The sequence below is a fragment of the Crocodylus porosus genome, unplaced genomic scaffold (assembly GCF_001723895.1).
Source record: "Crocodylus porosus isolate Cpor-Errol unplaced genomic scaffold, CroPor_comp1, whole genome shotgun sequence".
NCBI lineage: Eukaryota > Metazoa > Chordata > Crocodylia > Crocodylidae > Crocodylus > Crocodylus porosus.
In genome coordinates this window covers 24,920,318-24,946,797 of record NW_017728949.1, presented here as the reverse complement: position 1 = coordinate 24,946,797, position 26,480 = coordinate 24,920,318, and the positions used below count along the sequence as shown (strand labels likewise).

General features: G+C 41.2%; 1 protein-coding gene across 2 annotated transcripts in view; it reads right to left on the bottom strand.

Moving 5' to 3' along the window:
- The window catches only part of DNAH7 (dynein axonemal heavy chain 7), a 226,155-nt gene that overhangs the window by 88,566 nt on the left and 111,109 nt on the right, over positions 1–26,480 (bottom strand). For both annotated transcript variants that reach the window (XM_019553881.1, XM_019553882.1), the window contains 8 exons: positions 19,470–19,619; positions 18,876–19,058; positions 17,215–17,391; positions 16,782–16,913; positions 14,245–14,469; positions 11,785–11,982; positions 5,893–6,048; positions 2,726–2,894 (listed from right to left, as the gene is read on the bottom strand). In XM_019553881.1, coding sequence (XP_019409426.1) covers positions 2,726–2,894; positions 5,893–6,048; positions 11,785–11,982; positions 14,245–14,469; positions 16,782–16,913; positions 17,215–17,391; positions 18,876–19,058; positions 19,470–19,619 — 1,390 coding nt within the window. The remainder of the gene's footprint in view (positions 1–2,725; positions 2,895–5,892; positions 6,049–11,784; positions 11,983–14,244; positions 14,470–16,781; positions 16,914–17,214; positions 17,392–18,875; positions 19,059–19,469; positions 19,620–26,480) is intronic.

Genomic DNA, 26,480 nt, shown 5'->3' with positions numbered 1-26,480 from the left:
ATCTCTTGTACATGGAAAGCTTGCTTTTATAAATGTCATATACATTTCAAGCAAATCGAAAAATAATAATCAGTACTATAATACCATTATATTTAAATACTACCCTAATTTGAGCATTGCTGGCTTTAATGGCTAATTTGTGACTTGGACTACACATCCATGCATGTAAGTAAGGGAGAGCAATCCCTAACCTCTTGCATACACATATACCCTGAATGGGGTATCTGTGACCTGCTTCATGGCAAGAAAGGATAGCTAGCACTCAGAACAAGCGTCTTTTTTCCAGCAGCAGTTGGGCAGAGAGAGGGTGGTTTCATCCCCACTTTTCATCAAATTTTATGTTAGCCTTATTTGAGGTTAGCATTATTGAGGTTTAGTGATTACTGGGATGAGGACATGAACACACATACACCTTTGTTCTGTGCTTTGACTAAAGGCACAAATGAGTCCATAGGTATGAAAACAATTACACTTGTAACCAAAAGGTTAACTTTTTAAAAATAAATACAAATATAAATTATGATTTCTCTTAATAAATGTAGCATTAATAGTGACAGAAATGCTGAAGGTTATTTTAATAGCAGTATCTTTTAGACCCTGCCTTCCCTCTCACTATCGTTTACCCTCTGGCTCCAGCTCTAGTTTCAGCTCCAGCTCCTCTCCAGCCAGAGCAACACAGCTTGCAGCTGCATGGTCTGGCTGGGGCTGGAATAACCATGTGCTCTGTGCCCTGAGCTGGAGTAGGGCTGGAGCTCAAACCAGAGGTGGAAGATAATGTCGGCAAAGGGCAGGCAGGGGCTGCAGAGGCAGCAGGGGCAGGCAGCAGCTCCAACCCGCACCCTGGGTTGGGGCCAGAATTGACACCTTGACATCCCGCTTATGCACAAATTCAAGACAAGGAACTTGCCCCACCCCAGGTTAAATGTGGGGGGAACTTGACTTGGATTTGAGTACACATGGTAACTCCGTGTATTCTACAAAGCAGTTACCTGTGAAGAACCACGAACGTAAATGCTTGACCACAAACAAATGAAGCTTTGTTATTCTTTGAGGCAAAACAGGAGCAGATCATTTCCCTCCACCAGTTTAGCACCAATGTCAGTGAAAAGCAGGCACACAATTGCCCGAGGATTCCCCAGCATAAAAAAATCCCTAGGTCATGTACTGCCAAGATAGAAAGTTCTAACCTTCCATCCTCCCTTCTTGACCAAAGAATAGGGATGTAGCACACAGGAGAAGCTACAGCTCAAGTTTTTCCATGTTTCTGCTATCGCCAGCCAGCCACAGAATGTGGACTATAACTGCTCAAGATACCTGGAGCCAGTAAAATTTCAAGGAAAACTAAAAATGGCTTACACATTTCGAAGAAAACTAAAAATGGCTTAGGATTGCTTTTGTGCGCCTTCTTGTGCAGCTGAAGAATGGTTGCATGCAACCCCTGCCCATAATTTAAGAAATTTGTAACGTAACAGTTGCAGTTGTAAAGTTGCTTTATGTGACCAGATAGCTGACTAATAGTGACTCCCTCCCTCAAAAGATAGACAAACACATCCCTACTCAAAACAAAGGCATATGTACATTGGCAAAGTGTTTTCTATAGTTTCTGTTTCTGACAATTTATGTGAAAGGGAAACAAGAAAGACAAGAAGAGAGAAAAGGTAGCAAGTTAGAGCTTGAACCAGCACTGGGAGGTATCTGGACTGTGTTGACTGAAAGGCTTTGAAGTTGCATGCAAAGATACTGTGTGTAGACATAAGTAACAACTGAAATGTTTCCTAGTGAATGAGCATAAATGCTTTGAAAAGAAAATGTTTCAGCTGGGGGAAATATGTAAGAGCCCTGTGGTACCTCCTGGTTAGAATATTTCGAAATTGCCACAGCTATTTCATCCCCCAAGTACTAGAGCAGCAGGGGCCAGGAAACTGGATCTGAGTGACAGCCGCAGACTTTCCACACCACTCTCCCTCTCTGCCTATAGAGAGAACTGTGGGATTCCGGAGGACCTACGGGTTCCCCTGTCCCTGTACACACATAACAAGAACTGAAAAGCTTCAAAGTAATACCTGATTTTAAAGAGGTATGATTTTGGAGCACATCTGCTATTTTTGTATAATTTCAAAAGGAATGAACATTTGTACAGCTGGCTTTACATTTGTAAAGGTATTTGAAATGTTTCAACTGTTACTTCTATCCACACTTTCTATTGTTTGACTTCAGCCGAGTACAAAGAAACAGATTTCCAGCCAGATGTCTTTACTTAGCTTTCAAATATCCAATGAAATCTTTATTTTATATAACTTTTTCTACTACCAAATAAAGCTGAATTTTTTTCTGTTCAATATCTCCAAATAGTACAGCTTAGGAAAAGGGGGCACATAGACTCTATGCTATCTGAGGTTCCTTCTTTACCAAAGAAACTTCCAAATAACCTGCTTAAATAATTTCTGGATGACTGTAGTTTAAGTTCTACTAGTGGAGAAGTTCTTTGCCCCAAGTCCTAGTTAGGGAGTTCTCACTGCACTGTGCTTCACAAGCTGCATTCTCTACATCCAATCCCTTTTTCCACATGTGTGTGCACAAGCAGGAAAAGTTCACATGCCTCCTACAGTCAGGATTTGGCCTTATGCAGATCATAAGCATGCAGGACTGTTGTATTTTAAAGTTGTTTTTTTGGAGTTTTATTCTCATACAAAAAAAACAAACATACCTGATTCTCACAACTTACCTGGAGGTCCCATTGCACACATGATCTGAATATCCACAAGTTTGATCATAGAGCAGTCTTTCAGGTCATACCAGTTCCAGTGATCTAGCCACTGACGAAGTAACTCAACAGGAGGTTGAGCACCATAGACCTCTCGAGCTGGCATATTTACATCATCTACAAAAACAACCTGAAAATGGAAATATAAAGAGATTCAAGCCACTCATGTCCGAAATCAAGTTTACTCACATAGGGCATCTATACACATAGAGGGCGCTTTAATTAGGAATAAAACTCCAAACTCTCTGAGAGCTGCGCTAATTAAAGCATCTGCAGCATCACATGTATTCAGTATCCCATGTTTCAAAATGGCAGTGGAGGCACATTAATTAAAGCTTGTTTGATGAGCTTTAGTTAAAGCACCCCTGCCACCATTTTAAAACACAGGGACACTGAATATTTGTGTGTGGCAGGGCACCTTTGGGTGCCTGCCACTTTAAGGGTGGAGGCAGGCAGCTACCAGATGCCTGACGAGGGCAGCCATTTTGAACAAGACATATAAAGGCTGCAGTCCGCTGTGGCCAGAGGAGGCAGAAGCATCACATAGCTGAGCTGAAGCAGTAACAACCTTGAAGATAAGGGCAGGAGCTTATGGGGATGCTTTAGAGGTTCCTGGTCCTGGGCATGACCTAAAACTGTATCCTACTGGGGAAGGGTGGCCTGGTGGGACTCCAGGTGGTGCGGGAGTCCCCAGGAAATGCCAGGCCAGTTACCTCCCCAGTGAAAGGTGAGGAGGGGCACCTTAACCCCAGTCCCCATCTTTGGGTGGGCTTTGGAGACAGCTGGGGAAGTAGTGGGGGCCAGGTATGCCCACATGTAGGCACCTGAGCCCAGCAATGATGCAGATCCTAGAAACCCCAGAGGGGGTAGTTTGTGGGAGTAGTGGGGGCCAGGTATGCCCATGTGTAGGTGCCTGAACCCAGCAGGGATATAAAGCCCCAGAGACCCCATAGGGAGTAGTATGAAGAACACTGGGAGGCCCTGCAGAGAGTGGGGCTGAAGTGCAAGTATGCCTGAAGGACAGCCCAAGGAGTGCGCTGAGTAGGGTCAAATGAAAGTAAACTTGAAGAACAGCACAAGGGCCAGCCCTGTGAGAAGTTGTGCCCAGTGAGAGGCTTGGGGCAGAATTAGCCCAGGGTTTAGCATAAGGCCAGCCTACGTAGAGTAGGGGAATTTATGGGAACCAAAGGTTCTGTGTGGCAAGGCCAGTATGTGAGTAGCAAAGCCTGATGGCCCAAGAGGGTCCGCTCAAGGAGAAGTAGGGCAGTGGAGTGTGGCCCAGTAATGGGCAGTATGCCATGGGCTCTGGTGAGAGAGGGGTGGGGTGGAAGAGGCCTCCTGTGAGAGGGGAGGTGGTGGTTTTGTGTGTGTGTGTGTGTGTGTGTGTGTGTGTAGCCCAACTTTGGACTCAGTTTGGTCCAGTTTCAGACTGGCAGTAATATTAGTTTGGATGCCAACTGCGAGGCATGGGCTGTAGAGTAGAGAAGGTCGGAGCTGCACATAGCGCCCCCTGGCATCAGGGCAGTAATGGGTAGTCTCCCACACGTACCATCTCTATATAAGAACATCAAAGTCATAGCAAGAAGGATTGGGTGGATTGCCCATAGAGACAGGTGGGTGAGCCGACATGAGACTCAGCCCCGAGAGTTGCCACTTGTCACATTGTGACACAGAGGCTGCTGGAGCATGCTAATTAGCACACTCCCGCAGACTTGCAGCAGACTCAGTTAATTAAGTCTGCTCTGATGCGTGCTAATGAGAACGCGTCAGAGCAGAGCTCCATCACGTGTATAAATGCCCACAAGTACAGGCAGTCCTCAGACTTACGACAGATTGGTTCTTGAAAACCATGTCTTAAGTCGAAACACTGCAACTCAGAAATAATTTTTTCATAAGAAACAATGTTATAAATGGGGGATTGGTTCCTGAACCAAGGCCCGATACCCTACTTTCACCAAAACTACCCCAGAATTTTGTACTCGATCAATTATAGATGAGTAATATAGCTACATTAATGTATTTATATTGTAAATAGCAATCATATTGATTTGGAAGGACTTCTTTGAGGTGACTTTGCTGGATTTTTTGAAGGGCTCTTGGTTGGACTTTTAGAAGGGTTCTTCGCTGGAGTCTTCTCAGGAGTCTTAGCTGCAGGTTTTTCTGGAGTCTTGTCTGCTTTCTTAAAGAAAATGTCCAAGGAAGTTTGGACAGATGTTTTCCAGGGAGATGAGTGATGCAGCGAACTTGTTCGCTGGCGTGGCGTGATGTCAGATCAACCGTTGTAAGTCTGACGTCATAAAGTTGAAACAGGGTGTCATTTATAAACGTTGTAAGTGCGAAACATTGTAACTGAAAAGGCTGTAAATCGAGAACTGCTTGTAGTCTAGTTCAGTTCAATGAGAGAACTCAGCAGTGTTCATTTCAAATAAGATAATGCCCAAGCAATAGTGTTAGACAGATGAGCCCTATGCCTTCAGTGGAGTTACTCATGACTTTAAGGAGAAATGAAAATCAGGTTTAATAAAACTTAGTCATAGCTGTGACAAGCTAAAACTACCAAAACATTTCAAGAAAAAAAATTAAAAATAAGCATTTTTTCCTCATAAATGTATTTAATACTCATAAAAGATATCAAACTGCACCCTTGCTTTCCTGTTTATATGCCTTAATCCTGTTTCCAAACAACAAATTAGGGAATAATTCTGAGCAACAGCAATCTTTAAATTCATTAAATATGGAATTTCTCCTTTGGGAGGTGTAAAACCAAGTAAATTGTTTTAAAGTATAGCATGATTTATGACAAAATTTTAATTCATTATACCCCTTGAACCAGTTCTGGACACATTATTCATTCTACTCTCTTTCCTGCCTCTCCTCCAGCTGGACCAGAATAGCTATGTAGATTCTGTTTGCATGTAATTGCACGAATTTCTCCTGTGGATGAGGGTGAGGGAGATTAGGGGATGGAGACTAGCGGGATCTAAATTTAGGAGAATTATAACTCATTTAGATTAAAATTGCATTTAGAATAAACTTGTATTAATTATTTCTCTCCAATTTTAGTTCTGAACACAGTTAAGAAATAAAAGTATTTAGATCTATTTTGTTAAAAAATAGATTTCAGTTACCATTCTCTTCCCAAGAGGAGGTCCAAAAACTCCCTTCCTTCGTTTATCCAATTTTGACATGATAATATTCTGTGTCTGAGCTGCAGTAGTTTGTGCTGAGAAGTTAATAAGAAGTGGCTTGTAGACATTTTTATTCAAGTGATTTAAAAGAAAATTCTGCAAAGATGGCAAAGAGAAAAAAGATTGAACTAGCTGTGTATATAAACCTGATACGTTAAATCATTTCAGTAATGTCACATGATTAATATTTTATTTTCAATCATTTTTATACCAGCTTCTCAAGTAATTCAGTTTAACAGTGATAAGTGATCCCTGAACATTAACGTCTAGAACTTTTAATTAATGCTATTTAGATAAGTCAACATTCTCAGGATAATTCAAAGCAATTTTTTCAGAAATAGAACACCTACATCATATCACAGACTTTTCATAAATTTTTCTCAGAAGATCTATGTAATTATATCACACAAATTTAATTCAAGATTCTGTCATTACAGCATAGCATTTCATAATATTAACTCAATCTAATTGATTTAACTTGTATTACTTGCATATGCCTAGTTCCAGTTTATACAAAAGGATCCACAATTATGAACCTTTATGTCATTGGCTTCAATGAAACTCCATGCAGGCTTAACAGAATATGCTTGCAGTTACACTTGAAAGTACTACGACTCCCAGAACAGCAAAAATATATAACCACACTCAGCCTTATTTACTATATTAATTCCAGGAAAGCCAAAAGCCTGACTCTGGAATAAACTCCCTCCAGAGGTGGTACAGTCACCTACCCTGGAGGTTTTCAAGAAGAGACTGGACAGTCACCTCGCTGGGGTCACCTAACCCCAGTTGTCTTCCTGCCTACAGCAGGGGGGAACTAGAGCCAATGATCTGTAAGGTCCCTTCCAGCCCCTAACAATCTATGGATCTATGAATCCATGAAAAGATGGCACAGGAAATAATCAGAGAGAGGCAGTTTGTGTTAGTCTGAAGTCAAGCAGAGGGCAGGGAAGGGTGGCAACTTAGAGACTAATCCATAAAGAGAAAATAAAACATTATTTATAGATTATTTTTCTCGGACATGCTTTGGAAAAGTTATTAAATCATTAAATTTAGGCCAATTAATCTTGAGGCATGTTTATTATTAACTACATTTTACATACCATAAAAAATAAACAAAGAAAGAAACAGAATTTCAGGACAATAAAACTAAAGGCCCCTGCAGACGTGCAGGTAAAGTTGCAATGGGATCTGATATGCAAACTACAGAATCATACTTCCTGCCATGCCACACATGCATGGCAGGAGGAACAACTGTGGGATTGCACATCAGATCCCACCATGCCTTATCACAAACCGGGGCTCCCCCTGCACCCTGTGGCTGGGAGTCCCCTCAGCTGACAGGGCTCCCACCTGCAGATGCACCTACCCACATGTTCAATTAATTGAATCATAGGAACCAGCCACAAAGTTATTACACACTTTTTGAGGAATGACTTTGTGGTTTATTCCTTGTTTTACGATGCCATTAATTGCTTTAACATGTGATCAGGTTACAACTTAAGATATGATTAACTGGTTAATCATGCCTGAAGTGTAATATGTGGCAGGGGCCTAAATGTGTCATCAGTTACAAAACTAGCAGTAGTATGCTAAAATGTTTAAAATCATGATAAATGATGTTCTAATTAAGCAATAAGTTAAGTAAATATGTACTCTGATCTTAAATATCAAAGTAGACACTTCATATTATTATAGTAGTTGCCAGTTTTGGGGTTCATGAAGTAATTGAAGGAATGTCTTGCCAGTGCAGGGCAGAACAGCCCAAGGAAAATAGCTAGGGTTTGGCTTTGGACTTTGTCCTACCCCTCCATCTACAAGCAACATGTGCCCTTATCTGGCACGTGGTATCCACAGCAGTCTACAATGCCAAGGCCAGATTATGCCTCCAGCCCTACATGATTTATAGGAATGTACCCTCACAGCAGAAGGCAAAATGTTGTCCAAATCTAATAGGCAATTTCTGTGTAACAATCTCCCCTGAAATACTAACTACTACAAATTCTGTGTAGGGGGCTCCATGGTAATAAGGAAAGTCAAAGTCACCCTCGCTGCTCTGGGATGCACAAGCACAGCTATTAGGAGGTGTCACAGGGCACTAAGGTGCCTGCTCCTTTAAGGGCTGACACTGCCTAGGGAGAGAGCCCTAGCAGTCAGGCAGGAGCCCCACAGGCGCAGGTTACTGTGGCAGCAGGCCTAAGGAGGGAATTAGCCTGCAGCTGCAGCCAGTCAGCTGACCGAAAGAGGCAGGTCTCTGGGCCCACATAAACCCCAGGGCTGGGACTAGAGTCAGTTCCCTGCCAGCAGCCAAAGAGGAAGAAGCCTCCAGGGAGGAACTGCCCAGAGACACTGCAGCTGCCTGGTATGCTGAACTTAGAGCTAATGGGGATCCAGGAGTTCACCAGGTACCCTTGACTAATAGACACTTAGTGCCAGGGAAGAAGTTTGACTCTTTTAAAGGGGCAGAGCACAGCCTGGACTTTTTGTGTTATGTTATAGCCCAGAGGCTCATATTTTAGTTGCTGCCTCATAACACCGGAGGATCAGGCTGAAGCTATTGGAAAGGAGGAGGCCTCATTGGGGGCCCACTACAGTATGGGGACCCCTGCACCAGTGTGGGTGCAGGATTCAGGGGGAAACAGACCCCAGCTCCAGGGGGTGCCGAGAGAGACAGGGCTGCGGAGAGCCCAGTGATTACCGAAGGCCAAGCTAAATTAAGGCCTTGGAGGGACAACAAGTGAATACCATCTGCGAGGCTTGGAGCATGGTAAAGGGGCGGTATGGAGACACGCATCTAGCCCATAAGGCTGAAGGTGTTCTGAAAGGCATCCATTTTGGAGCAGGACCCAAAAGGGGTGCAAGAACCCACAGGATTCAGTGGGGTCACAATTCAAGGGCATCCTCCCTATTCATAATAATCACCAACAAGATGTGGCAGATGAGAAAGAGGGTGCAAGATTGGCATAGTCAAGGAGCCCTAGGGTAGGGGTATCACAGCCATCCTTGGGGACCCCATTCCATGACAGCAGGCCACACATAACCCACTACAGGTCCTTAGACCCTAGCTGATTGTCACCTGTACATCTCAGCAGCAGCACTGCATAGCACTGGTTACTGGTTTACATTTTAGCCAAAAGGTTCACAGAACCAAGATTTCTGTTTGAATTAGAACTCATTACACTTTTTTCTTCATGCAAATGAGGATCCTTTTCCTGTTGTCCAAAGAATATTCTTTTAATAATCAACTGACAAAATTAAAATGAACAAAATGCCACTCTTCCCTGAAGATGAAGAAAGGAATTATTCTGCCTCCAAATAGTGATGAGTCAGTCATTGCAAAATCCTAATAAAATCTACACTCAGCTACACAGTCTGGCTTATCTCTTAAGACAGATAAAATAATGGCTGCCTCTAGATGTACTCATTTATGTTCTAATAAAAATGCTTCAGTGTTGCCTCTCTGTCACATATATTAAACACTCCCCATATTTCAAAATGACTGTGGGGGTGCTTTAACTAAACCTTGTCAAATAAGCTTTAGTTAAAGCACCCCGTGGCCATTTTTAAAATGTGGGGGAGGGCCCAATTCATATGACAGTGAGCCATTTTAATTAGAGTAGCTGTCCAGGAACTGTTCTAATTAAAATGCCCCCCACCACCTGCATGCACATGCCAATGACTACAGCGCCTGTGTGCAGCCCCTGAGCCAAACAGCATGTGGGCTGCACACTACCAGTTGGACTCTGCTGCCCTATAGTAAATGCTGCCACTTTTACCAGGACTGTAAGAAATAATATTTAATCTCCAAGGCTTCTTAAATGGTTCCTGCTAACTTAGGAAATGTATTCTCCTGGTCTTTAGCCACAATTTCATCTGGAAGGCTAGACTGGAGTCTGATAGAGCTACAGTGTAGTACCCCACAACCCCTTAGGATTGTCTTTTAACCCTCACTTAAGATTGATTAATGAGGTTTTCTACAGGGATAAGAACTAACGTCATATTGTTCCCCTGGGTTCTTTGCTTATTTGCTTCTTCAAAGCACTGCCGTCCTCCCCAACCCTCCCCTCTCTCCTCTCTTCCTGCCTTTTGTATTCAAGTTACTCTCCGCATTTGAGACATTGCTCTGTGCATGTCCTTTCACAGCATCTAATGAAGTGAGCTCCAGTTTACAAAAGCTTAGGTTTTATGAATCTATAATTCAGTTGGTCTATAAATTGCAAATCTACCCTGCCTTCTGCTTGACCTCAAATTAACAAAGCCAACTTTGAGCTTTGCACATAGTTCTAATAATTTCCTATCATTTACATGGATAACTTTGCTAGGGAATAGAGATTTGTTACCATTAAAAAAAAAACTGTAGGCAGTTCTTAAGGTCAGTAATTCAACTCCAAAAAGATTTCTACTTCTAAATTATTACAAATATTTGTAGGTAGAAGACAGGGTAGACATGTACTTTATAGACTGAATCAGAGATGCATAAGCTTTTGTGAGCAAGAGCTCACTTCATCCTGTGCTAATTTGCATCAGAAAGCTTATGGTCTGTTAGTCTATAAAGTATTCTTAATAATGGAATGGATTAAATACTATACAGCTGGGGTACGTTTCTAATCTTTAAATTTACTTTTGTATTTTTTAATTACTTAAAGACGAACAAAATCTCTCTCTCTCTACCAAAAACATAAAACTTCATGAATACTCTAATAGGGATTTTCTGCAATAAGTAGTGATAGACTATTGGAAATTTTAATACGCTATACATCTCTATTGAAAAATCTTATGCTTTTTTTCTGTAGTTTAAAAGTTAACTGTAGAATGAATACATTTAATTATTTTTCTTTCCCAATACACTGGGGTTTTTTTTTCAATATCTATAACCTCAATAGATTAAAAAATCTTGGTTTTGTATCTTGAAATGTTACACTAACAGATTATATTATTATACAACAGATTATCAAGAAATCTGAGATTTGACATAGCACTATATAATATGCAATAGTTTTGTTCTGGCAAAGAACAAATCATAAACTTTTTTGTCAGTCAGGCTGTCTGGTATATCACTAGTCAACCTAAACATAGTAATTTCAGATGGAATTTGATGCCTAACATCCCCATTTTACCTGACTCCTTGTACTAGGAAAATACTATAGAAATAGTATATTAGAACTTTAAGGGCTACTTCTTCTTGTAAGTATCCCCAATAAGAAGGAATACTTGTGCTAAGAATAATAGCAGCAACCAAATACTACAACATAAGTTCTATAAAGCATTTTGGTGATATCAATAAACTATAACAAAAAAACTTTAGGCTTCAGGTCAGAAAAGGACATAAGTAGGTGCTCAACTTTAAAATCAACTGGAATTTACAATGTGATTTGTTAAGCAGAGCACCTAGATGGAATTTCCTTAATCACATGTGTTTTTCATGCATGACACATTAGTATATTTCAATTTAAATAATAGACCTATATACTGGATTCCCATCGTATCTTCTTTGCAAATTCCACGTTCAGATGGCATTCTTACATTTGTATCTCATCACCATTACGGATGACCACCAAATTTGAAAGTTTGATGAGATTAGATGCAAATCTTTTCTTCCTGCCTTCCCAGTTGCACTGGATAAACAAGGCACTAGTATTTGAAATTTAATGAAAACGTGGTGAATTGGTCAATCTAAATGTTAAAAAACATAGCACTACCATTATCCATAGTTTTGCTTCATAATATCCATTCACTGGCTTTTTACTTTGCTTTGATCAACAGTTTTGTCAGTTTATTCCTTACCCTACATATTTTAAACAATAAATAGCTTAAGTTTTAAAACTTACTTACAATAATATAGACACTCTTTCCAGTTCCTGTTGGCCCCACAAATACGGAAGGTTTTTGATGCACTGTCAGCAATTCCATTAGAGCAGAGTATCGAATAGTATCCAGAGTTGGTACAATGATTTCATTAAACATCATATCGCGAGGTATTGGAGGAGCCAATTTGAGTGTTTCTACCCATGGCTCCCATATTCCTTCTCCCTGTTTTAATTTATAAAAAAGTCAAAAGTGTAATAATGAATACCAAGAAGAAAAGAGATCTGCACTGATACAGGAGACTATATCTTAAATAAAACTTAAAGGACAATCAGCTATAAAAGTTGTTTCTGTTCTAACTCATACTCATGTGAGTATTGAAAACCAGACTACTCTTAGTGTACTGTAAAAAATTATACTTAACCTGATTTAGTGCTGACCATTCAGAGTATTACAAAAGAAAAGTAGAACATAGGAGCAAAGACTAAAGGACAAGGAGGGCACCTCTAGACATGATGCTACATTGCCATAGCAATTCACTACAGGAAAGTAGTGTTGACAGGCAAAACTGTGATGCTGCAGCTACGTCAACATAGCAACATGGTCAGTCATTATAGCACACTGTTATGGCAACACAGCAGCTGAAAATAACTGTGCAGCCAGAAGAGTGCATTATGGGCTGTTACTGTGCTGTCATTTAGTACTTTCAATAGGAAGTACTATCTGACGGTGCAGTAACAACGGCACCATACAGCCACATGTAGACATGTCTGGATTGTCTTAAGTAAAACAAATATACATTTTGAACTTCCTGACTAAACTTATCATTTAAGAAGCATATTTTTCTTTCTAAGCTCTTCCCTTCAAACTCAATCACCAAAAGCTGTGATGTGCCATCAACTGATCACTAGCAGTGACCATTAGCAGCTTGATAGAATAAACACATAACCCTAAAATAATTTCATATCCTAGTCTTTCTTTAGAGAAAAATTTCAGCTTGTTCTAAATTATATCCAACTCAGCTCCAGATTATCAAGTTGGTTTGAATATGGAAAGAAGCCATTAATGAAATGAAATGAAAATTATTATCATTCTGCTACATAGTTCTCTCCTCATTCACCATTAAGCAGAAGTACTGAGCAGTGGATCACAGAAGCAAAGGATAAGCAGAAAAACAATAGGCAGGAAAAGTTGTTTTCCCCATATTGAGCAAAAGCTACCAAAAGACCTATCTGATGTTTCTACAATAGGGAAAGTTTAGACAAATTCCAGGATCTACTTTTCAGGTAACTAGGATGGTCACTTTACACAGAGGATGAAAAAGCTGACCATTCCTTGACTGAATGAGCTCCCAACCTGAGCATGTTATTCTAAGACAGTGGTTCTCAACCTTTTTACACTCAATATACCCCTTGTCAGACTCAAGGCACATAACTTTTGTGAATTAAGTGGCAGTCCATTTCAAAAACTAATTACAGTAATTACTTTCTTATAGAAGGGCTAGATGATGGGGGCAGGGTGTGGCCAGGCAAGAACGAGCTTGCCCTTATCTGCTCACACTTCCTGTGGTACCTTTCAAAGAATCTCCCTGCACCCCAGGATACCCCAGTACCCTGGTTGAGAATCACTATTCTAAGCTATCTTGATAAAATGTTAACAATGACTGGTCCATGATCTTCTCAGAAAAAGATAAAAACAATCTTGGAGAACTCTGAAGTGATGAGAACTCTGAAGCGATACCTCTTTTGAGATAGAAGGGATTAGAGTGTGTCATACAGTCCTTGCTTTGTTAAGAATTAGGATTAGGAAAGAATGAGGAAAGGTGGATTGTCTGATTTAAGAGACATTCCATGACTACTTTGGGCAGAGCCTGGAGGTAGCAGCAGCAGTAGCTGAACTGCTTGTGCCTTCTCCGAATGGGTCTCCAAGGCTGATGCCCAGATTACCCCATTATTATACTACTAATTTTAGGTCAGAATTTGGGACAAGACTTAAATGTCTTAAGTTTTGTCTGCTTCCTGACTTGAGGAAGGGCATTTGGTGCCCAAAAGATTGTCTAACATTTCCCCCTTGCCTACCATCTCTGCTGGGCCAAAGGAAGCTGCTAAAGAGATGCTGTACTAGAGAAATTAGAACCTCAGTACTCCAGTGGATCCTAACACAGAAGAGGGAAAGAGGACCTAGAAAGTGAAATAAAGTTATAACTTTACACATAAAAGTGAAAAAGTTGTGTAACAAATTAGATAGGAGAAATTATACCAGAAGCTGGAATTTCTGCCACCAAAGGAATTCAGCTGTTGTAAACTGAAGTACTGAAACCTCCAGCAACAACACTGACTATCTCTGACTTCTACAGGTGGAATACATTGTCCATTAGCGATGAAAAAAACTGTGCAGGAGAAATGAATTATAGTAGTAGTAAACATCATATAATATTAAAAAAAGATCACTTTGGAATGGGTGATCAATTTGTTTTGTAATCCTTACCTTTTTAACAAATCGATAATCATAAATTGTTCCCTCTGTGGGAAATGGGACTGTGAAGGCCTTTGAAGCTGGCTGATCAATACTGCTCAACAATTTATAACATTCTCTTGTCTCGTCACTAATTGGTCCATCAAGGATTTCTCGCACAAGCTTATCAAATTTTAATCGATCATCCTCCTTACAGCTAGCTCCCACAGACCAAGTCAATGAAAACAAGAAAATACCCTAGCATAGAGAAAATAGAAATATAAAATATCAGTAGTTGTGTATTTACAATATACCTATTTTTTGTTCATTGAAATCCATGGAAGTAGACTAAGCCAAATATTAACATACAGAAGTTATGAAATATGACAGTAAGTTAAATAAACAGATATAATATTACACTTATGATCTCTTCTAATGGTTTACAGCACCCTGGAAATCCTGTTATATCAACATGTGATCTTATTTATTGATTCTATTTAAGAAAGCTATTCACTTTTTATTTATTTCCTGAATGCCAACAGCTGAAAAAAATAGAGAGGCTTAGACTCCTTATCTAAGGCTCACATTCTTACAGAAATAATGCAATACAGAAATATAAACATGTAAACATGACCCCTAAGCATATACATAGCTTGCAGAAATTGGGCCTTAACTGGTGCAATGTTGCCTAAGAACAAACATACATTCTTCAACAGGGCCATCCTCATGATGAAGACTGGAAGTAAGAGAATAACAAGAAACTGTCCCTCCATGGGCACCTGGCCATACACACTACCCATCTGGGTAAGGTTAAAATCCAGGACAGATGATGACCAATTTTTGGGGAAGGTTGGGGAGGCACATGGGGAAGGTCAGGGATTTCTATATGGAAGTAACAGCTTCCTGCTTCTTCTGCCTTAACTACTAGAAAGTTTCCCCAAAAGGTCAACTCTATATCTATAATTGCAGAAGATGGAAATTGATATAATAGACCTTTTTTTCCTAGAGCAAGTGCTTTTGGAGTATGTAACCCACTATTCCTTATAAATACAACAGACTCCCTGGTTACATAAGAAATAATTTAAGTGTTTTCTTGGGTTGCCCTTCCTTCAGAAATACTAATATACCAGGTAAACTAACAAATGCTAAAACAGGTGTGGACAAATTTCAAAGTGAAACCTCTCACATCTCTTTCTACCACTTCCAAAGCAAAGGTCTAGTGGAAATCATAGACTTTCAGAAAAGTAAGGCTGGAAAGGGACCTCAGGAGTTCATCTAGTTTAAACTTTTACTCTGTGATTAAACTTCAGTGAGCCTGTGTTCACCACCTACCCAGCACCGGCCGTTAACAGCTGACTGGGGAGAGACTGTGTTGGGGTGGACTTTTCATCCAAACCCTAATAGGTGGGAACCCTAATAGGACATTGACAGCTGAACCTGACTGGATGATCCTGACCTGCTGAGCATAGGCAAACTCAGCCCAATTGCTGGCTTCTTGGCTCCAGTCATTGTGTCTTTTTGTGGATTGTATTATTGTTTGCAGTGGTATGGGTGGGAGTGTAAAGAGAAGGAGGAACCCCTTGAAAACCCAAGGACAGAGACCATCTGTACATTCCAGCTCCCGAACAGTTAAACATACCATCAAGTCATGGCAGGTGAGAGTGCCACCAATCAGAAATTGCAGACAGCCACGTCCCTGGGCAACCTTTCCAATGGCACATCCACACTGACTGCAACAAAGGTATAGGCCCTGGCCGTACTGGGTAAATACTCAACATGCTCCTAGTCTTGTCTCTTGCAGCCACAGAAAAAAGTCCATCTCCAACCTCCTTATAAACACCCTTCAGGAATTTGAAGACTATTTTCAAATCCCACCTCAGTCTCCTCTTTTTCAGACTAAATAATCCTAGTTCTTTCAGCCTTTCTTCATAAGGCATGCTTCCCAGGCCTCTAATGATTTTCATTGCTCTCCATTGGACTCTCTAATTTGGCTATATCTTTCTAGAGGTGTGGAACCCAAAAGTGGACACAGTACTCCAGGTGAAGCCTTACCAATGCTAAATAGAGTAGAAGGATCACTTCACTTGATTTGCAAGTGACACTCCTATTAATACAATGCAGTATGCTACTGATGTTTTTTGCAACGAGAGTATGCTATTGGCTCATATTTAGTGCATGATCCCCTGTAATCCCGAGGTCCTTTTCTGTAGTAGTGCAACCTAGCCAATCAACCCCCAGCCTGTATTTGTGCATACAACTGTTCCATCCTAAGTGCAAGACTTTTCTATAATTTTATGATTCTTGAAGCTCAGAATCTTTTTACGAAGAATGTTAAAACATTCAATTGCTATAGAACTTGCTAACAGCTTATTTCAGTAAATCAAACATAGATTAAAATAGGTATTAATTAAAAAGTAGATAGTTAGCAAATGACAATACTCTCTAAACTTAATTTACAAGAAGTTTATTGTAACAATCAAATACTTTAAGTTTTATTACTTAAGAGCCTAGTCATGGCTGTAAAGTTCACCTTGAGCTTTACAATTCTCTGTGTTAAAAATACTGCCTACCTCAAGCCATGAGAAAATGTCACGTTCACTCATAGCTTTAATTTTGGCTTCATCAGCAAATTCATCCATCATACAATCCATTAGATTCATTAAGGATCTGGCTAAGTTTGTGTCTGAAGTAGGAGATAATTCCTGAAATAAAAGAAAAACATTCTCTATAAAATATATATTAAATTAATTGACAAGAAGTCACAATATATTTATTACATATTATAAAGACAATGATATTCCTGTAGACTCCATGTCAAACATATATTTTGGAGCAAAATTAAAATATAATTAAACATATAAACAAAAGAGTCTCCATATAGCAGGGCCCTGACTATACTTTGGTTAAAATTAATAAACTTTAACTTGATAATTTTTGTTTGAAATTATTTGTTTTTCAGTTGATATTATTCATACATTTGAATAAAAACCCTCTTTATCCTACCTTTGTACATTTTCTAATAAACTCAAGAGAAAGTGGAACCATTCGATCAAACAAGCCTATTATAAATTCTTTATACATTGCACTTAGCCCAGATGGCATCAGATTTAGCCATGACATCATCAGTGGCCTCCAGCCTAACATGTGAGGTTCCATATAGATCATGCCACACCTGGAAACCTGCAAAAAAGTATAATGGTTAGCTTGTGTGGCCTCTACAGATTTTTTTTTTCCTGCTGCAAGAGCCTTAAAATAATATTTAGTATTGTACTACTTAGATACTGAAGTTCTTAGTAGTTGGTGATAATTCTACTGTCTTAAATATAAAAATGCATTGCTTCTGGTTTGTCAGTGTCCCTCTGAGAAAGATTGGAAGCATAATTCAAACTCAGCTAGACCACTGAATAACTGACTTTCCTGGGATGGCAGGTGGAATCAGAAAGATTTTCTTCTTCAACATACTTGGACCCCAATACCTAGTTTACAGCTGCTACTAGGATTTAGCGTTGCACATTTAGGGCACATCCAGACAAGTGTGCACATGCATTTTTCTGGGGACAAGTAGCAGTGGCACATAGCAATGCTACTGCTATTTGTCCCCTGGGGAACGCCCATGCATGCACACTCTGGTGCACACTCTTGCCCCAGGTGGAGTAGGTGAGGCTGGGGCCATCATGTGGGCTGGCCCCGACAGTGAGACGTTGGCTCCTGGGGGCTTTCCGGGACTCCAGCATTGGCAATCCAGCAGTAGGGAGCCTGGCCAGCAGCTGAAGCATGGCTCTGGCCAGCCAGGCTTCAGTTTCGGACAGCACACGTTACCATGATGTGCACCACCCCACTTTTTTCTCCCAAAAGAATCTATACAAAAAGAATAATAGTGTTCTCTATTGTAATGTGCAGTGAAACAGAAAAGTGCTGGGTAAAACTTCATAATTATTCTCATTTTAAGCATATAAAGAATTCTAATTTTAGTTTTGATTAAGCTAATTATTAAGCTAAGTATTAAACCCTTCCTCCCCACCCCCATGATGCAAATTATTTGGGAATTTCTCCATGTGGGGCATGTGCTGTGTGCACACTCATCTGGGCACACCCTTAGTGTTTATATTTTTATTCACTATTACAGCAATTTTAAGGTAAGTTCCTATCTCGCATGAGTGACCTATATATTTTGTTGCTATCTGAGATGCAGCTGATTGCCATTTAGGATGAAAAAGGAGTTTTTACTCTACTGCAGACAGGCCCTGAAATTGAAGATCACACTGTCCACTAAACACATAATATGTGTAAATAAACTGTGAAGAAGAGGAATAGTGATTGTTAATTTTACCAGAATTTGCTTGGTAGTTAATTTAAATTCTTCCTTTACAGCACTTCCTTTTCCTTGTCAGAACTTTGAAGTCGTTTATGATTATAGGATCAGCTGGGTGGTCTGCATAACACCTCAAATAGTATTCTAATACTCATATAAAAAAATGTAAGTCTAAATTTTAAGTCTAAAAGGAATAGCTACAAAATGTTTTACTTAAAAATAAGTTACAAGAATACAAACTCTAATAGCAAATATTTTTAATTCAATGCATTGCAAATGAACTGGGAAAAAACTGTTTTCAATTCTGAATAATGAATATGTACAATGTAATCTTTCAAAGACAGATACTTACAGTAGCAGGGGAAGCAACTTCTAAATCCATTGGTTCAAAAAGAAGGCTCATTTGTGGTGACATCTGGATGATCTCTCCACTCATAAGACATAGCTTCTTGTTATCATCCAGCACTGTATTCATATTCTCAATCCATACTGCATCTACTGGTCCATCAAAAATCAACCATTTCCTGTCTGGTGTCTTGTTTACAGAAAATAATTTTGATCAGAAAACTCAGATTTCAGTAAATTAAGTTTAGTCCAAAGAAATATATTAGATCTATTATATTTCCAGCAGTATATAGTATATTAACTATATAGATTTAGGGAAGCATAAATTAAGGACCCAGCCTTGCAAATACTGGGTTATACAGGATTAATACTCAATTATAACGTCCTACTTCAGAAAAATAAGGTAATCTTGTCTCATGAGCCCAATCTACTTTTGACTGCAGTCTGGTTGCTCAGGGTATGGTAAGCTGCCATAAATACTCATTACATGCACCAGGTGTATTCTATTACAAATTGTGCATACAAGATGCACTAAAGCCCATGTTATTAATACTGTAGAATTAATTTACACCTACATCACAAAATACTTGTTTGTACTTACAACAGAAGAAGCAAATGCTCTAAAGCTCACTGCAAGGATGCCATCAGACCATTCATGCGAGACTGGATCAAATTGTCCATAAAGCTGGCCCATGGTTATAGACTTGGGATTTATAACAGTAATCTGAACCTTGTTTTCCTCCATCAACCCCTAGACATAAAATATATATACATATAGTTGACTTTTACAGAATATATCCTTTATTGTATCATGTATTTACTTTCACTTCTCCTCTTATACATCAGTCAATCTTCCTAAAGCACCCAATAGTAAGACTGGAAAAAATTATTATCTATGCAAATTAAACTCTAAAAATATTTTAAAGTAATTTACAGAAAAATATATGAATTGATGAAAAGAAGCTGGTAGTCAAGTTTTGTTACAAATAATATCTTGATATATGAAATTTAAATATAATAATATTTCTTTTAGACATAAAGCAATGGCTGTAAACAGGGGAGTCAAGAAATCCAAAGTCTGTTCCCACATGTTGTATGACCTTAGACAAATTCCTTTGCCTTTTTGTGCCATGGTTTTCTGATTTATACAAAAAGAATAATAGTGTTCTCTACTGTAATGTGCAGTGAAACAGAAAAGTGCTGGGTAAAAGTTCATAATTATTCTCATTTTAAGCATATAAAGAATTCTAATTTTAGTTTGATTAAGCTAATTCTCTTCTTCAGTCCCTGTGAAATAAACAGACATTTCATTCTGTGTGTTTTTTGTAAATCTGAAGTAGTTAGGAACCACTATTCCATAAGAATAAATGGCACTCAAAAGTACTAAGTCTCACAATCTTGTTATATCTTGATAATATAGAAACATGGGTTCTTTGATTATGGGAAAAATATCCCTCATTCCAACAGCAGTCCAGCAGTATCTATTCTAAGGAATCTTTCTGAATCTGAAGTCAGAGATAAGCAGTCGGGCATTCATTTAAAATTAAGTACTTTAACTGCTCTCCCCCTTTTGGATATATGTACCTTATCTTACTCTATGAAAAGTAAAGTGTGGAAATTCTTATAACACTGTTTCAAACAAGGCTGATTACGTCTCTATGGATGTATGATTATAGCTCCTCTTTTCTGACAATATCTACTTAGCTATAACTTACCTTGACACTTTATTTTACTTCCCCAAAGCAAGTATTGAAAGGGAGTTATGTTTATGGCTGTGTACACACATTCAAATAATCTAGAAGAATTCTCCCAGCTTTGTTATCCTGGTAGAAAAACTTACCTGGAGATGTCTGAACAGACATTTGAGTGTTTAGCCCTTGAAGAACAGAAAGCATGCACTGTTAACACTAAGCAGCTAGGGAGTCCCTGTACATACATCTCAGAGTGTTCTTCAAGGCTCCTTCAGTCCCTCCAAAGACATATGGTAGTATTGCACACAGCAGCCTTGATTGGCTGACCAAGACTGCTCAGGGTCAGCCAGTATCCCCCTGCAGTATAATGTGACACTCTCTGGGGGTGGGAGGAGAGAAGCAAAGCCCAAAGCCCCCTGGAATTCTACTGGATTGTGCTGTGGCTTCTCTCAAAAGAGAATGTGTACATAGATATGCTCTCCCAAGGGCATCATGCTGGGCTATGGACAGCCAGGTCTGGGGGTCACCCAGGGTCAGGAGGAGCAGCCAAGACCCAAGGGGAGTATGTAGAGTCTGAGTGTAGGGAAGCCAGAACCCAGAAGATCTGCATTGGGAACAAAGAGATCCAGAGGGTCAGGCAGAGCACAAGGTCAGGAGGCTAGCCAGGTCAGGTACCCAGGGGATCAAACCACAGTCAAGTCAGGGAGCCAAAGGGTCAAGCCAAACTCAGGGTCTATGGACAAACTGAGCTGGGTATTCAGAAAATCCAGCAGAGTGCCAGTAGCAGCCCAAGCCAAGGGTGCAGATGCCTAGATGTAAAGTTGAGTCTTGCTGCCCACACCCTTCCTTTTCCAGGTCAGGGGGTACTATTGGAAGGGCTGTAAGGTCACCTGACCCTGGCTAACCACTCCAGTGGCAAGAAGTGTGTGTGTAGCTCAGCTCAGATGTAGCGTTCTGGCCACCTGAGTTGCCCCCAGTGTGCTTCTGAGGAGGTAGCAGAATAAGTGCCCATACCAGGCAGACCAAGGCCCCAGGTTCAGGGGTATGGCCAAAAAAGAGAATGATTTAAACCTAGTCATTCTCAATTTATTTTTCTCCTGCAGAGGCCATTTTTGTTCTGGGAGAAAAACACTGAACACTTGTGGCTTCCCCTGGGAGAGCAGCAGCTCACCAAGGAGAAACTGCATGTCTATATATGGTCTAAGTCAACAAAAACCCTAAAGGACAAATCTACTAAGTAAAAAAAAAAAATCAACTGACCATCTCCATAGAGAGCCCAAACTCATAATTATATCTATGTGAACAGCAAACATGTAAAGATAACATTATAAAATATCAGTAGTATAATTTAATTACAACAATACAGATATGAAAACTCAGTCTTTCTTGAGTATTAATCATCATCATCAATGCTCAAGAAACAGCATTTGGATCTAGATTCTGAATTTGGACATAAATAACAAATTCTTTATTGGATAATTATCTGTTAGCCAACTTCTTTCTCATTCATCAGAAATAGGTAATAGCTCCCTCCTATAAAATTCAGAAATGGTCCAATGCTGTTGATGCAGACTCCCAGATTAAGACACTCCCCACCTCCCCATGATTTCAGATAGGGTAAAAAAGTTCCTACAAAGCAGGTCCAACAATTACCATAAGAAAAAAAGCATATTGAAAATATGATTATTATCCTTAAGGTAATTCCTTTAGAGAAAAATTCCAGTCTGTATTCTGGTTATTTAAAAGACTGTCAGGGTGGGTGGAAAGAGAAGAGAAATTGCTAACAAAGAAAATTATCAGGTAAGAAATTTCTCACTCTGCTGCACAGCTTCTTTTTAATGATGAATGAAGAAAGAAGTATTGAACAGTGATTCACAGAAGTAGGGGGCAAAGGATAAAGAAAAACCGTAATAAATATTATGGTAGAATAACAAGCATATAAAGGCAAACAAACTGTAGCAGTTCCAAAAGGATGCAAAGTAATGAAAATTTACTTTGGTGATCAGAAAAAATAAAAGATCAGGTTTGTTTAACATATCATTTAGACTAACTCAAACACTTACTGATATTCAGTTTAGAAGTTTGACATGTCTGAGTAAAGAAAACCATGAGGACTGTTACCTGTCTCTTAAAAGTGCTTCACTGCAGGTCTCTAGCCAACCAACATGGAGGCATTTTAGTGTAACTGAGATCACCAGTATGGTAATTATTTATTTTATACTACAAACGTGTCTGGAGACCATGATCCCATTATGGTAAACTTCATACATATAAAAAGAAAGTCCACTATCCAGAGAGTTTCTTTTTCTTGTAATACCAAGAAAGAAATTTGACCAGATAAACTAAGATTTCCTGATTGAGTTCTTTCTAGATTCCATAATGTATTGATGAAGACAATGGAGGCACACTGGACTGTATATGGCTTTTCTAATGCCCAGGCTGTCAGTTTTAGGTAGTCCAAGTCTATGAGAGTAAAAATCTAGATTGCCTGGATTAAATTTCAGATGCACCTCCTCTGCTTTCAGTTTCCGAATGAAGCCTACATCCTATTTCAGTTATATGTCATGAAAAGGGCCAGGGAAGGAGCATACTAGCATTACACTGAAATGAAATTCTTTATTATTTATTCTATATCAGTCCATACTGGATCAACAACAATAAAGGGAAAATTGATATTATCGGCAATCGGCTTTTTTTGCCTGGTGTAACTGATAATGTCAGGGATAAATGCCCCATGCATGCACACAGCTGCAGCATGCATGTAGCCAGGAATGTAGCCCAGCAACTTGGAGAGCGGTGTCCAGCCGATTAGTCAGTGGGGCGGAGAGACATGGGGGGGCACAGATTGAGGCCCCCATGGTGAGGGAGGGAGTGGAGCTGGGACAAAGGCATGCGCTGCCCAGCCAGGCATGGGACAGAGCTGCAGGCAGCACATCCAGGGGGTGTGAGAGGGTGGGCAGGGGGTACAGCTCCCACCACTGTGCCCCCCCCAATTTGTGCACAGGGTGAGGGCAGGCTGCCTGCTGCAGGCTTAGGGCCAGCAGCTATGCCATCCTCTTCCCAGAGAGGGGGCTGGGCCAGGCATGTGCTTGGGGCAGGCAGGGGTGGGTGGCAGCAGTGCTGGGAGGGAAGGTTATGGGGGGACTATAGCCACCCCAAAATTCACTGTAGCTCCTCTACAACCCCCCTTTCAGAGCTGCCATTGCCCATCCCACCCCTGCCCACCCCAAGTTACAGCCCTGGCCCAGGCCCCACACCAGGAAGAGGCCAAGCCCACAGTGGGCAGCCCACCCTTGCCTCACATACAAATCCAGGGAGGTCACATGTCCTCCATGCCTCTTCCAGGGGTGTGCGCAATGGCAGGGATCTGCACCCCCTTCCTACCCCCCTGGACAAGCGATCCGTGGCTCCAACCTGCCTGCCCCAGATGGGCAGTACCTGCACCTGCCCCAGGCTCATTTTCTCCCTCACTGTGGGGGCCTCAATCTGCCTCCCCTCACATGCCCCTTCCTTCCCCTATGCCCCTTCCCTCCCACAGACTTACCAGCTGGATGTTGCTCTCCAAGCTGCCAGGCTGCATATCAACTATCAGATCAATATAAGCCAATATGGCTGGTTAGTAACTGACCATTGGTATTGGCTAAAAAAATTTTATTGGTGCACCTCTATTCTTTATCATTCCCCAGATCTGCTGGTTGCAGTTGGTGTGGTTCCAGACCCCCAGAAAATAAAATGGCATTTTCCATAAAGGGGGAACAAGCCATGGATCCCACAATGGCTCTGGTCAACTCTCGACAAAAGCATCAAACTATCATTCTATATGGGAAAGTCCCCACATGCAGGGGCAGATGTTTCCCATGGCATGAATTTTGCATCTCCTTTTTGCTGCTACTTTTTGCTGCTGTGTATACCCCTGCACATGGGGTCTGCTGTGGGGCAAAATGCCCCACTTTAGGGAAATGGCATGCTGGAGGAGCCATGGGGACACTTAAAGCAGTGGAGCAGCAACCAGAGTGTCTCCCTGGAAGACCCAGCTTCTAGTTGCTCAGGCTCACATGGTAAATTTGCAGTGCAGTGAACAGTTGCATGTGTGCTACATGAAGTTTGCGGCACCTCAAATATTTCTGAGGCATGACAAACCGCATATGTGTGCTTATCTGGACATGAAAAGACATATGCAGTGTGCTCCTATGGCATAGCATTCCTATGAGATGAATGCAGAGTGCCCTGCAAAGGAAAAGGAGCAGAGGGATTCTCATACAGGAAAATATTTTGCTGCGTTGGTGGTTCTGTCAACTACCATGGGTTATAGCCATAATATGCCTCTATAATGAAGCTTTAGGATCCAGTCTGACTTTTCTTGGGGGAGGAGGGGGGTCTGGTATATATACAGCCAACAAGCAGATAGTAGATATCAAATCCTTTACTGAACTCAAGATTTCATCAGTTCAGATACTAAATAAACCACAAAATTCAGATGGAAAGTCCTTGATTGCTTTTGGTATTGAAGAAGATTGTAGCCAAGAAGCCCTAAAGGTCTCAATAAAGTGGCCAATGAGCAGCCTGCAGAGATATTCCGCTCATTCTTCAGACACTAGAAATCTTAGGTCCTCCTCTTTAATCTTGCAAACGCTTCTCATTGACTGTATCATCCTGTACCAGATTAGATCAGGGCTATATAACTAGTAACCCATGAGCCACAGCAGCCTCCAAGGGGTTAATACAAGGGTAGGCAAAATATGGCACATGGGCCAGATCTGGCCTGCCAAGGGATTTTATCCAGTTCACAGGGGGTAGCTAGGCCACAACCAGCCCATGCGCAGGGGGCAGCCCAGGCCATGATGTGTGCAACCAGTCCTGCCATCCCTGGGTGTGCAGCAAGGTGGGGACAGTGTGGTTGCCAGATTCTGCTTTCCAGCAGCCTCAGCAACAGTGGCTCTTTCTGACTGCCATTGCTAGTGTCACCACTGCTGCCAGCCCCAACCCTACTGCCTAGGCACCTCAGCCTATCCACCTTGCACCCACCACTGGGGTGCCAAACAGAGCAGGCAGGCAGGGTCTCCATGGAGACTGGCACAGGACCTATGTAAGCTGGGTGCACTTAGCCAGGTGGGTGGGATGGTGCTGTAATTGTGTGGGGAGCAGTGTCCAGGAATGGGACAGGCAGGTGGGGCTGGGGCTGGGGCCAGAGTCAAAGCTGGGATTGTGGGGTAGTGACAGCGTGAGGCTGGGGCCCAGGGCAGAGCCACAATCTGCTGCCCACTCATCCCTGGAATGGGCACCCATTCTGTGGGCAGGGCATGCCAGGAGCAGATCACAACTCTTCCCCAGCCCTGCACTGTCACCACCCCACAATCCTGGCCCCTGCCCCAATACATAGGGGGCAAAAAGAAGGTACCGGGTAATGTGGGGACCCTTAAAGACATGCTAGGAAATCTGGTCATCACACCAGATGACAAAGCTAACCTATTTAATGATTTATTTGCCTTCATTTTCCTGAGCAGGGACCAAATCAGCCCCCCCCCACTGGGACACCCTCAGGCCCCAGAGGAGGTGCACCCAGACTAAGGGTCAGTGAGGATCTAGTCAGGGAACTTCTGGAGGGACTGGACATATTTAAATCAGCTGGTCCTCCCCAGAGTGCTGACGGAATAAGCTGAGGTCATTGCGGGACCCCTGGCACGGCTTTTCGAGCACTCGTGGTACTCTGGTGTGGTGCCAGAGGACTGGAAGAGGGCCAATGTGGTTCCCATTTTCAAAATAGGGAGGAAGGAGGACTCAGGAAACTATAGGCCAGTTAGTCTTACCTCGATCCTGGGTAAGCTTTTTGAGAGAATTATCCTGGCGCATGTCCATGAGGGGCCAGCAGGGGAGGTTATGCTTAGAAGCAACCAACACAGGTTCATTAGCGGTAGGTCCTG